This window comes from Heterodontus francisci, chromosome 11, assembly GCF_036365525.1.
Source record: "Heterodontus francisci isolate sHetFra1 chromosome 11, sHetFra1.hap1, whole genome shotgun sequence".
NCBI lineage: Eukaryota > Metazoa > Chordata > Chondrichthyes > Heterodontiformes > Heterodontidae > Heterodontus > Heterodontus francisci.
The window spans coordinates 108743683-108757280 of NC_090381.1; the positions used below are offsets into that span (position 1 = coordinate 108743683).

The 13598-nt window shown below is 42.9% G+C and overlaps 1 protein-coding gene across 1 annotated transcript; it reads right to left on the minus strand.

Annotated features, from left to right (window-relative positions):
* Positions 1 to 405: 405 nt before the first annotated feature.
* On the minus strand, positions 406 to 11821 carry LOC137374960 (extracellular calcium-sensing receptor-like). The gene is made up of 6 exons (XM_068041575.1): positions 11682 to 11821; positions 9805 to 10096; positions 7956 to 8792; positions 7603 to 7830; positions 1431 to 1554; positions 406 to 1319 (listed from the first exon to the last, which is right to left on the minus strand). Exons 1-6 carry the CDS (start codon positions 11807 to 11809, stop codon positions 406 to 408), a joined length of 2523 nt encoding a protein of 840 aa, XP_067897676.1. The 5' UTR covers positions 11810 to 11821.
* Positions 11822 to 13598: the final 1777 nt, after the last annotated feature.

Here is a 13598-nt window from a genome sequence, read left to right on the forward strand (position 1 = left end):
TTGGTTCCCTCACCTTTTGCCCTTGTTGTAATTTACCTAGCCTGTACCTGAAGCAGGTCTTCCTTTAAAATACCCCAATGCTCCGATACAGCACTTCCCATTGAATTTGCTTCCACTGACCTTTCTGGGCAGCTCATTCCATTTTCAACGCTTTTTCATGCTTTATTCTTCAAATAAAGAAAGAGAGAACACAGTAACAGCGGAAACAAATTAACACAAGTTTATTGAATGCTGTCAAACAAAGACACAAATCGGTCCATGCAGCACACATTCACAAATACAGTACTAACATTCCTCAGTTACATTCGTTATTCACATAAACTTTGAAATTTGAGATCAAAACATCTACAAACTAAAACAGAAACGATAATTCTTATGTTATGGCGTAGCCTTTACGAATGTTCCTCAAAGTTTTTGAGAGGACACTCTACCCATCAAATGCTTCTTTGTATTTTTCTCTGGTTTCAACAATATTATATAGCATTTAGGAGCAAAAATACAGAAGAGCAAACCAAAGCTGGATGCCAAAATAGCAAACACTTCCACAGCAACAGTAAACTTCCCAGGAGAACTGATATAAGCTGGAATGAATGATATCCAAACGGCGCAGAAGATAAGCATACTGAATGTGATGTATTTAGCCTCATTGAAATTATCCGGCAAATTTCGAGCTAGAAATGCAACAGCAAAGCAAACAAATGACAGAAAACCAATGTAACCAAGGACGCAATAAAATGCGACTTCAGATCCAACATCACATTCCAGAACGATTATTTCTTTGAAATAGTTCGGATTTTTGACAGGAAAGGGTGGTGATGTAAGTAACCAGAAGATGCAGATTATGCACTGCAAAAGTGTAAGAAAAAACACAGATAAGCGTTGTTGTACAGGCCCAAACCATTTGGTCACGTTATTACTGGGAAGTTTCGCCTGAAATGCCATCACCACAACAATTGTTTTCCCCAAAACGCAGGAAACACAGAGGACAAAAATAATACCAAACATTGTGTGACGTAACATACAAGACCATCCAGACGGTTCGCCGATAAATGCAAGTGAACACAGAAAACAAAGCGTCAAAGCGAAGAGAAGAAGGAAACTGAGCTCCGAATTATTGGCTTTCACGATTGGAGTGTCTTTATAAAACAAGAAAATACCACCAGTAGTTGCTGTGATGCAAGCTCCAACCAATGCGAGTGTCGTCAAAATAATACCCACGATGCCCAAAAATGAAAGAAAGTCAACTTCCTTTTGTATGCACTCGTCTTGCTGTGCATTGGACCAGGAATCGCTGGGACATTTTATGCAATCAATTGAATCTTGGACGGGGGGGTCGGGTTGGGGTGGGGAGGGAACAGAAATTAGAGTTAACAAAACGGAAATTTGAGAACAATGCAGCAAAACTGATGATTATTTATGTCTATGCATACCTGTGGTGTTACTAATTTCTCCTTCGGCACACTGTATGCAATCAAAACAACAAATCGGCTGTCCCTTTCGTGAAGCTTTTCTTGTTCCGGGTGAGCAACTGTTGGAGCAAACTGATCGAGGGACCTTGTGGTAAATAATAGGATGGTGAGCAGATCGTTTTATTTTTTTTTAGATAGCATATTAGTCCTTCATTCGGAGTTTCTATAACTTGCATAGTTCTATATCCAACACAAGTGTACCTCTTGAAGATTTACCCACCAGGACTGTCACTTCCACTGAAATTTTGAACACCTTTGGTGTGGACCAGGGTTGTCCAAGCTTTTCGGGCAGAGGGCTGCATTATGATTTTTGCTCGGCCCAGGGGGCCGTTATGCAAATTTCGAAAGATAAATGCATTTAAAATTAAACTTACTAATAAAAACAACAACTGTTCATGTTTGTGAAGAAGCTTTCAATGAGAAGACAAATTTATTGGTTTACTTTGTTGTCACGATAATGAAAACTGATTTAGTGACATACCTGGCATTGTTTTTGCTTGCATAAGTAGATACTCTCTGCCCGCACACTTGATGTAGTGATGCAGAGTGTTCTGGACAGATTTCCATCTGTCAAGAAAGACCTTGATCTCTCTCCCTGCGCTCTGTGTGTGTGCCTCGTTCCTTTCCCCAAGCCCGCCCCCCCCCCCTCCCCATCTCCTCCCCTCGAGGGTTAGGGGACACTGAAAGTTTTTTTTACAAAAGATGATATGCTCGAACAGGTTGAGGTTAAGAGGGAGGATGTGCTGGAAATTTTGAATGATATGAGGACAGATATGTCTCCGGGGCCAGATGGGATATACCCAAGGATATTACAGGAAGCGAGGGAAGAGATTGCTGCGCCTTTGGCGATGATCTTTGCGTCTTCACTGTCCACTGGAGTAGTACCAGATGATTGGAGGGTGGCAAATATTGTTCCCTTGTTCAGGAAAGGGAGTAGGGATAACCCTGGGAATTATAGACCAGTCAGTCTTACGTCGGTAGTGGGCAAATTATTGGAGAGGATTCTGAGAGACAGGATTTATGATTATTTGGAAAAGCATGGTTTGATTAGAGACAGTCAGCATGGCTTTGTGAGGGGCAGGTCATGCCTCACAAGCCTTATTGAATTCTTTGAGGATGTGACAAAACACATTGATGAAGGAAGAGCAGTGGATGTGGTGTATATGGATTTTAGCAAGGCGTTTGATAAGGTTCCCCATGGTAGGCTGATTCAGAAAGTGAGGAGGCATGGGATTCAGGGAAAGTTGGCTGTCTGGATACAAAATTGGCTGGCCCATAGAAGTCAGAGGGTGGTAGTAGATGGACAGTATTCAGCATGGAGCTCGGTGACCAGTGGTGTTCCACAAGGATCTGTTCTGGGACCTCTGCTCTTTGTGATTTTTATAAATGACTTGGATGAGGAAGTGGAAGGCTGGGTTAGCAAGTTTGCCGATGACACGGAGGTTGCTGGAGTTGTGGATAGTGTGGAAGGCTGTTGTAGGTTGCGACGGGACATTGACAGGATGCAGAGCTGGGCTGAGAAGTGGCAGATAGTTCAACCTGGAAAAGTGTGAAGTGATTCATTTTGGAAGGTCGAATTTGAATGCGGAATACAGGCTTAAAGACAGGATTCTTGGTAGTGTGGAGGAACAGAGGGATCTTGGGGTCCATGTCCATAGATCGCTCAAAGTTGCCACCCAAGTTGATAGGGTTGTTAAGAAGGCGTATGGTATGTTGGCTTTCATTAACAGGGGGATTGAGTTTAAGAGCCGCGAGGTTATGCTGCAGCTCTATAAGGCTCTGGTTCGACCACACTTGGAATATTGTGTTCAGTTCTGGTCGCCTCATTATAGGAAGCATGTGGAAGCTTTAGAGAGGGTGCAGAGGAGATTTACCAGGATGCTGCCTGGACTGGAGGGCATGTCCTACGAAAAAAGATTGAGGGAGCTAGGGCTTTTCTCATTGGAGTGAAGAAAGATGAGAGGTGACTTGATAGAAGGGTACAAGATGATGAGAGGCATAGATAGAGTGGATAGTCAGAGACATTTTCCCAGGGTGGAAAAGGGCTATCACCAGGGGGCATAATTTTTAGGTGATTGGCGGACGGTTTCGGGGAGATGTCAGAGGTAGGTTCTTTACACAGAGTGGTGGGTGCGTGGAATGCGCTGCCAGCGGTGGTAGTAGAAGCAGATACATTAGGGGCATTTAAGCGACTCTTGGATAGGTACATGGATGATAGTAGAATGAAGGGTAGGTAGTTAGTTTGATCATAGAGTAGGTTAAAGGTTCGGCAAAACATCATGGGCCGAAGGGCCTGTACTGTGCTGTACTGTTCTATGTTCTATGAATATGAAGAAGCACTTTTTTTACTCAGCGGGTGGTAATGCCCTGGAACTCGCTGCTCACAAGGGTGACGGAACTGCAGTTGGTCAATGACTTCAAGAGGAGGTTGTATGACCACCTGAGAGAAATAGACTTGCAGGGCTACCGGGTTCGAGCCAGGGAATGGGCTGACTGCACAGCTCTAGGGAGAGCCGACATGGGCTTGATGGACAGAATGGCCTCATTCTGTGCCGTAAGTAAATGACTCATTTATTCTCTCTCTCACCGCAGCCGCCCACCCGCTCCCCCCATCTCCACCCACCCTCTCTCTGTATCTCTCCCTTCTCTCGCTCCTCCCGCATGTCTCCAGTGTTCCCCACTCAATGTTCCTCACTCCCAGCTCTGTGTTGCCCGCTCAATGTTCCCCGCTGTCTCTGTCCCCCCTGTCTGCCTGCCCCACTCTCTGCTCCCCCTCTTCTTTGTCTCTCTCCTTTCTCCTATTTTTCTCTCCCTGCTCCACCACCTCCCCACCTCCCCCCCCCCCCACCACCAACCCTTTTGTCTCCCTCCCACTCTTTTTTACACAGTTGCAGAGAGTGGAACGCTCAGCAGATAGTTGGCCAGTCCATTGCAAAAATATCGCGCTGTCAGTTTCACAGGTGACAGATGCTGTCATCCGGAACAGACTCGGGGTTCTCCAGCGGGCATTTTTTTAAATAGTGGAAAACTCTAAGTCTGTTGGGGAACCGCTGCTCCCGATGTCAGCAGCTGTTTACCTGCGAAACTGACAGCGCGATGTTTTTAAAAGCCGCTCTCTAAGAAGAAGACAAAGGGGCATATCTAATCTCCAGTCACGGTGAGGATGAGGAACGGCCCCGGGAACAGTTTCCAACCGCGGGCTTGATGGAAACGATCGGCGGGCCGAATCGACACCCGCGGACCGTATGTTGGACAGCCCTGGTGCAGACTTTCTACTGTATAAGTTAGGTTTTGACTGTGCGATAATATAAATGGGTGATAGCGAATCGCCAGCCCGTTTTACATCTCTTCCGATTTTACTTCCATTGAAGTCACTCGTTGTACATGATCAGTGTCAAAATTTACGCCGATATGTTTGCTCCCCCAGATCATTCTATCCCTTCATTCTGTTGTGACTTTGACTATTTTACTGTATTTCCTTTCCCTATTCATTTCTCACACTGTACCAACTAACATTTCTGAGAGTTGAGCTACCATCGACCTCTTGATTCCACGAACATGTCTGCACCATTTCAGCAATTTTTATAGTGTATAAGTTAATATTGACTTCAATGGAACTGAGCACCGTGCGGATTGTAATATAGGCCGCTAATTCGCTACCATTCATTTTACACATACCACCCAACATATCTTTCTTTGCAATCTGCTTTGTCACCGCATTAAATATTTCCTGGATGCCCAAAGTGCTCCCATTTTGCCAGCGCACTTCCCGAGGGGGGTGGTTGGAGATTTGCTGCAGCTCTCTTTGAATTTCCTGGGAATTTTCAGGGCTTCCCTGAAGGGGACGTGGAGGCCACCAAACGAAGACATTATGGTGTGAGAGACTAGAGTGGGGGCCCCAGCCTCACATCTTCCAGGAACGTCTCGAGGAATCCTGCCCTTTACTAATCCATCACAACTCTCACAAACTGCTCTAAATTCATCGCATAATGTTGTCAGCAGCTATCAGATTTATGTAGCTTTCTTTTGTGTCGTTCCCCTCAGCCAATCCTCCACATGCCATTCGTTTAGGTATGGAAGCTAGTGGTCATGTCACTGAAACAGCAACGAAGAGACCATCAGTTTAAATTGCACCACGCAAAGTTGTAAAATCCTACAACGGAGGGAAAGATTATGAAAGCTACTGGATTGTTGTTTGAAAAAACCCAACTGATTCACGAATGCATTTCAAGGAAGAAACATTACCAACACATCCTCCAAGATGTATTTGACTATAATCCATTGTGGAGTAGCAAAACAGCAACAAATGTAGTGTGCACACTAAGAGAAAATACAAACAACCTGGTTCCTATTTTACTCCAAGGCTGACGACATCGATAACCCGTTTTCTTCTCTCCTTCCCTCAATTTCAATTGCACGGAAATTATTGAGCTCATTGGATTGACTACCGGCACCCTGCCCTCCGCGTCCGATCTTCTTCCCTGAAACCAGTCCAGTCCAATCTCTGCCCAGACAGACTTAGTTCCAATACCACCAGCAATAACATCGGTCCTTACTTTGCCTTTATTAATAAAGTGAGAACTCATTTATCTTTTCCATCTCCCAAGAAAAATTGACACCCAAGAATATTTAGTTTGCAACTTACCATTAAGATTCCAAGATCATGTACTTCCATTTTAAATCGTGACCTTACTTCCTCAACTTGATTTCTAATTCTTTTCAAATTTGAATACAGGTACTAAACTTTATTTCATTTATGCAGCCTGAACCAGGAATCTTGACTGAACTGTTGCGTCACAGGGAAAGGTGTTTGAGCATCCTTCATGTTGGAAGCAAAGGGGGAGAACAGATGTAAGCCTTGGGAAACAGGTTTGAGGAGTTAGGTGTTGGATTACAAAGGCTGACCTTCCAGGTGGTAATTCCAAGATAATTCCCCGTGCCACATAGGCCATTTAGGGATAAATTGGTTTCACAAAAATCCACAGTTTGCCTTAAGGAAGGTATTTAATATCGCTGGGGTACTTGGATGAGTTCAAGTTTAGTACCTGTATTCAACTTTGAAAAGAATTAGAAATCAAGTTGAGGAAGTAAGGTCACGATTTAAAATGGAAGTACATGATCTTGGAATCTTAATGGTAAGTTGCAAACTAAATATTCTTGGGTGTCAATTTTTCTTGGGAGATGGAAAAGATAAATGAGTTCTCACTTTATTAATAAAGGCAAAGTAAGGACCGATGTTATTGCTGGTGGTATTGGAACTAAGTCTGTCTGGGCAGAGAACAAAACCATTTATACTCAATCGGGAATCAGATGCGCCACTGGGATGTGACAATTTTCCCAATTTCATTCCTCACGGTTAATATCCTACATGGCGTTTTAGGCACAGCATTATGTATATCTCTCAACGACATCAGATCCTCCACAGTTTCCTGCACTGCCTCTACTCCTGTCCTCCTGTTTTCCTATGGAATAGTTGCGTATTCTCTTCCTCTGCTTCACTGTCCCTCTCGATCTTACCATGTATGCAGTTTTGGCTTGGCTTTTGTTTGCTCGTTCACACCTTTCCACATTTCTTCAAATTGACCTGAAACATGTTTCGTCTTTTATCTTATTTCTGCTTCACTCTGTGATATTTCATCAAGCAAACACTTAGAGGTAGTGAAACAGTGATTGAGTAGATCCTGAGAAACTATTTCCTCCGCTGGGGAATCAAACACGTGGCGACGTAATATCAAAATTAGAGCTGGACCACTTCGAAGGGAAATCAGGAAGCACTTTTCCAGATAAATGGAAGTACAAATCTGGAATTCTCTCCCCAAAACTTTGTGGATGCTCAGACAATTGGAGAATTCAAGTTTGAAAAAACGGATTATTGTTGGTTGAGAGCATTAAGGGATGTGGAGCTAAGGTGAGTGAATGGAGTTGAGGTACTGATCAACTACGGTCTAATTGAGTGCTGGGAAAGTACCAGGGACTGAATGACCTCCTCCTGTTGCTATGTTCGTATGACACACACACACACACATGCACATACATACACATGGGTAGGGCAACTCTCCGAATAAATCTTCAAGCCATCACTATAATCTAAACATTTTTGTCTGAAAAGTGCAGCTACGTTTTCACGGATTACCTTTCTCTGACCACCACTCCAAACAATAGATCCTTCATTGATCATGATTTTTTCTCCTGAAGCCGCGGATCCGTCATAATGTCCAACTGTCAGAACAACAGCATTGTCCTCGCTGTTCAGCTGCCAGTTTACAATATCGTACGTTGCCAACGAGTCCCCATTTTCGTCGAAATTTACCCTTTCTCCAACTTTAGTTGTGAAATTTATTGTTTGTAGGTAATGCAATAGCTTCGAAAAGAGACAAGCAGGTGAATATCACATAAATCACCGACAGGTACGTGCAAGCATAGTGTTAATTTTCAACAGAATATTCCCGAGTTATTAGTAATTAGTTGGTTAGTTGCTCCACTTACCTGCCATGGATGAAAATTTGAAATACTTGCGCAAGATTTATTGACAAATGGACCTTTACCACTTTCACAAACAAACATGTTGTGAAGTGCATGGGCTATAGCATAAGTAGCTTCATAAACTTTGTTCGTAACCCTCAGTTGAGATGCATCTGTATAGGCGTTAGCCACTGTCTCTAGGTTCTCTCTTCCTGTGCATTGGTTAGTCTGAATGACGGGCTGTGTGCTACCTGTATTGTTTTCTATCATTTTCAGGCTACAGCCAAACGTTTTTTCCCAAAACTCTTCCACTAGAAGATTACCAGGGTAGGCTGACGGATGAAGGCGCATTAAAAAGTTCTTGAACCCTGGAATATTCACCCTACGGATTGCAATTCCGATGGCTCCAGTAACGAACCTTTTGTTTTCCTTTGGGGATAGAAGTGAGGTCGTAATCCACGCTTCACTCCCTACCCATTGTATGCCAGATATATTTTGTCGTGCAACTTCTTTCAATAAAATTGCCATATCTCCATGAGCAAGAAAAGCCACGACAACTTTCGCCGTAGATCTTTGTACAGTGTGGACAATATGAAGTAACCTTTCTTTCGAATGCGTTCTGTGGAAGGACTCGGAGAAAGCAATACAAACTCCAAGCTGCTGTACAACTTCAGTGAACGCCTGCATTCCAAAATTACCGTAATCGTTGTCGCTTTTAACTGTTCCAATCCAAGTCCATCCAAATCGCTTGACAAGTTGGGCTAAAGCTTTAGCCTGAAAGTAATCACTTGGTATCGTTCGAAAAAACGAAGGGAATTCTCTCCTGTTGCTGAGACAGGCACAAGTGGCGAAATAACTAACCTGGGATAAAAACCACCAGAAAACAGGGAAATCAATCCCATCTTGTAGGAAAAGGAAATAAAGGCTTGCATTTATATAGCGCCTATCACGACCTCGGCATATGCCAATGCGCTTCACAGCTATTTAATAACTTTTGAAGTTTACTTACTGTTGTAATGTAAGGCACGTCTTAGTCAATTTGTGCACAACAAACTCCCGCAAAGAGCAATGAGATAAGCGCCAGATAATCTGCGTTAGTGATGCTGGTTGAGGAATAGATCTTGGCCAGCAGGTCAAGGAGGACTCACCTGTACCATTTCGAAATAGAACCATATTTTCTGGCAAATAAATTGCACACGTAAAAAAAAAGTTGTACATAATTGAGGAGATACGTTTTCATTCAGCGAGTGGCGAGGATCTGGATTGCACCGCCTCAGAGTGTGGTGGAGGCGGATTCAATCGCAGCCTTCAAAGGAGAACTAGATAATAATCTTAAGAGAAAAAAGTGCAGGGTTTACTGTAAAAAGCTGGGCAGTGGTACTAGCTCTTGCAGGGAGCCACCACGGGCCGAATGGCCTCCTTCTGTGCTGTAACCATTCTATGATTGATAACCTGTCAGTATTTACTCGCCAGCTCGGTTCGGGTATAGTACGTGATCCATTTTAAATGGATGCCGCTCAATGAATGGATTTGCTTAAAGAGAAAAAAAACATTTCCTCTAATCTAATGCACAGGCAATTTTTTAATCAAACATTCTTATGATTGCGATACAAGTAAAAACAGCAGGCTGGGGATACGGGTTATAATTATTTGACAAGCAACAAAGTATTATTTTAAAATCCGAATTATGGAAAGCCTCAACTCTTACTCCTTCCAATGGTAGGAAACAAGAATGCTGAATAATATTGAAACCTGTGCTCTATAACCTTTGTTGAAGCCACTCTAGGACCATGATCCCAAAAGGATTTTGAGATGATTTAGCAAAGCGAATGCCTTTAAAAATCCTGGCAGTAACTTGACAAAAGTGTCTTACCATGGGAATTCGGAAAGGACCGATTGACGCCGCTACTGCCAAAGACTGTGACGATCCCGAATCACCAACAATGGCAGGAACCAAGGAGGATTGTAGACATGATTGGTCGGAAGATGTTGCTTCCTGGCCGTTTAACAATTCGAAAGCAGCTTTGACCGAAAAACGAGGCAGATTGCACGAATCATAAATCCTGTAGCCCAGTGTAAGATTTGGAAGGAGATCTGTGTTGTTGTTTATTTCGTCTATCGCAAAAGCCATTGCTTGTATGAAGCGGAATGTCCGAAATTCAAAACTGTAGAACAGAAATACTTGCAGATTAGGACTCATGTGAATCGATTAGTTGTGAGCAATGTCTTTTTTTATTATCAAGCGTACTGGCTTAATTAATAATAGTTTGGATTGGAAATGAAAGATTAGACAAGATTGAGGTGCTATTGTGCTATTGAAAGTGCAGTCATTCGAAACCTGCTCTGTTGGCCCGAAAGATCAAATGGAAATACTGGAAAAAGAGCCTGAGGGTACTCCTGGTGTCCTCGTCAACATTTATCTTTCAAGCAACCCCATCAAAAAGATGAACAGACCATTTGCCCATTGCAGTTAGTGGAACCCTGTTGTGGGAATATTGACTGCCGCTTTTTCCTAAACAACAGTAACCATACTTGAAACGTCAAACATTGGCCCCAAAACGTTGTGGGAGGACCTAAGGACTTGGCACGCTATAGTTAAATCCAAGTTCTTTTTATATCTGTGGAAATATCCCACACAAAAACTTCTGGATACCCGACTCTAATTTGAATGACTGGCATGGACGAAAGAAAAGCAAAATGTTTTACCACAAGCAAGGGATGGCCCCATCGACGCAGTACTCTGAGTTCAGTTAACCGACATAGTGATATTGACACGAGTTTGGCAAAACGTAGAACTCCACGCCAGTCTGGCGGGGAGTCTTGTCTAACAATAAATTAACAGATCCGTAAATTTCTGCGTTTTATCTTACGCTGTCGTTGTCTTAAAAACCAGCTATAAGGAATGAGAATACCAGAAATTACACTTAAACAAGTTTTCAGGTCCCCCAAAACCCAACCATCAATACACGCCTTGAAGTTTTTTTTTAATTTGTTCTCGGGTTGTCGTGACGCTTTTCCTGGCCAACTCTCGCTACTCGAAGAAAGTGCTGCTGGGACTTTTTGCAACTGCAGAATTTGTGGTGATGGTGCTTCTGCAATGCTGCCGTCCAAAATGACATAGTTAGCTAAACAGTTACTTGGAATAAAACGTATTTGAATTTTGCTTACAGAGTTCACGCGATATAAAACTGAAATAAGCTATATTTATAATTAATGCACTACGCCATTGTTATAAACATATATTAATCTAACATCGCACTGCTCGATCGAAACATTATTGATGATTAAGAATTAGCCATGTTTCCTTATTTTCAAATGTTTGAATAATGACTGTGTTTTGATTAATGCGGCTAATTGAATTATTATCAAGAATCATTTTCAGTCTTTCTAATTAAGGACAGTTACAATTGAACAAATATGCAGTTTCTTCCATAATTTCCTAAAGTAAACTCACATTTTCATGAAGTCGGGTGTTTGCAAAACAGATTGCTGTCTGTTCTAGATTAATTTCCCAATTGCTACTTTTCAAATACAGCCGTATTTTGTCTGTTCCTTCTCTCTCATCCCAATACTTAGTTCAGTCAACACAAGCTATATTCGCATCCATGAATTAATAAATCGACCACAATTTTAAACATGAGCTTTTGAGAGAGAGAGCGAGAGAAACAAACAGCAAGGCAATCATTGAACTCGATTGAACCGTACTGAATGCCTGTTCAATACTCTCATCAGCAAGTTCATTTAACTGACCTTTTGCATTTCGCTGCTTTTGGTCTCGTTTCAAAAGAAAGGTCCATTTTCTCCACACGGGAGTGCAGAACAAAAATTCCGCCGATAATGATATCGCCATCCTTCGATAAACTAAACAGATCAAACATTTCCCGGTGTTTACATGTTGGATTGTCTGTTCTCAACATGGGAACGGTGATCGCTAACAATAACCCTGACAGCATTATGCAGTGCATAGTTACCATTCCCAGTGACTGTTAACTCAAAAATACTCTGGGTTTATATATTTTTCTTTGTCATGGATGGTCGAGTAATTTTGCTCCACCTAACTGAAAATATTCATATATCCTCAGGAGGAAAAAATGCACTTTAATCTGCCTTGCGGGACGAAAATAGAAAGAGGCACAATTAATTACGTTCCATCATTATAAGTTCACAATAACAAATTAGAACGACCCTGCTGAACCATAAGAGAAAATGAAGCCGATTCGTGACTGCTCAAAGCTGGTTTCCAAATGATAGAAGTTATTATTAGCAATGCTCGCGTAGGAAGGGGTAACGCATTTATATTAAATACCCCTTTTCCCTAATCTATTGGCGACGTGAGCTCATTTATTTCAATGCGTTTATACTTTTTTTTAGAAAAGCAGAGCAAAGAATTTGATAGGAGTAGTTAAAGTAGAATAACATCGCCAGTAGTAATTTCAATTGGAAATACTTGCATCTCCCCTTTAATTGAAGGACATTGTCGCGTCGTTCACTTGCGATGTATGTCCCTCCTGCTGGACGAAAATTTGAAAATGACAGTCCAGGAAAGATCTACCTATTTGGGCAGCTCGCCAGGATCTTCCTGGCGGTGGAAGTGCCTCCCTCGTGTCTCCAGTTTTAACTCCCACAACTGAGCCACCAGAGAGTCACAGCTGCTACTGTCGGCCATCCCGTGGAGGGATTTCCCTTCCACAGGGGTGGCTTCGCCCTTGTGATCATCATTTATTTAATTGAATTGAGTACCTCTTCAGAGGGTGCCTCAAGATGGAGCTGCTCTCGCCTTCCCCTCTGACAGTTGCGGTCACCTGGCAGTGGGGCTGCCGTCTTTCCAAGGCTGCAGGCACTCTGATTGGGCCTGCAACATCAGGGACCCGCCCGCTGTCCTTAATTGGACGGTCAACACAGAGACAGCCTCTTAATTGGCTGCCTCCAGGAAGATCTCCCAGGCGGGCGCCCTGATCGTTCTGGTGAAGTGTCACAGACCTGAAACGTTAACTCTGTTTCTCTCTCCACAGATGCTTACGTACATGCTGAGTGTTTCCAGCACTTTTTTTACCCGACTGTCAAAGCGGTGTCAGGAACCTGAACTGGTCCCGACTGATGCTCATAGGCAAAGAGCTGAAGATTATGCCCGTTGGTCAGCGAGCATCCAACATGGAGTTGTTATGCCACGTGCATCACAATGCATAAAACTCCCCACCCCAACGGGAGCCATGTAATCTCCAGGGAGATGCGAGAAAAGACACAACCCCGGTAAATTACGGGTAAAATGGGTATTTCATCTCCAACTGCATTAGGCTATTACAACCAAAAGATTACGTTTTCCATCAGGTACAGTACAGGATATCCCAGCTGCTGCCTTGTAGGAGGTGATCTTTGCCCCAGCCAAAAAGAGATCCAGCTCTGGTTTGAAGGAATTCAGAGCATCTGCTTTCAACAATGACCCGAACCTGCTCCACAGGTTCTTCATATTCTGAGAAAAGAGGATCCAACATCCAAACTAGTTCTACCCTTACGTCACATGTAAACGAGCCCCTCCTTAGCCAATTGCGTTTCAATAACTGCTCTACCTACGCAGCATCTAGTAGCTTAGTTATTCTATAAACCTTCATCCCTAAGACTATACCGCCTTAAAGTACAGAGACCCAGCTTATTGAAGCTACCTGAGTA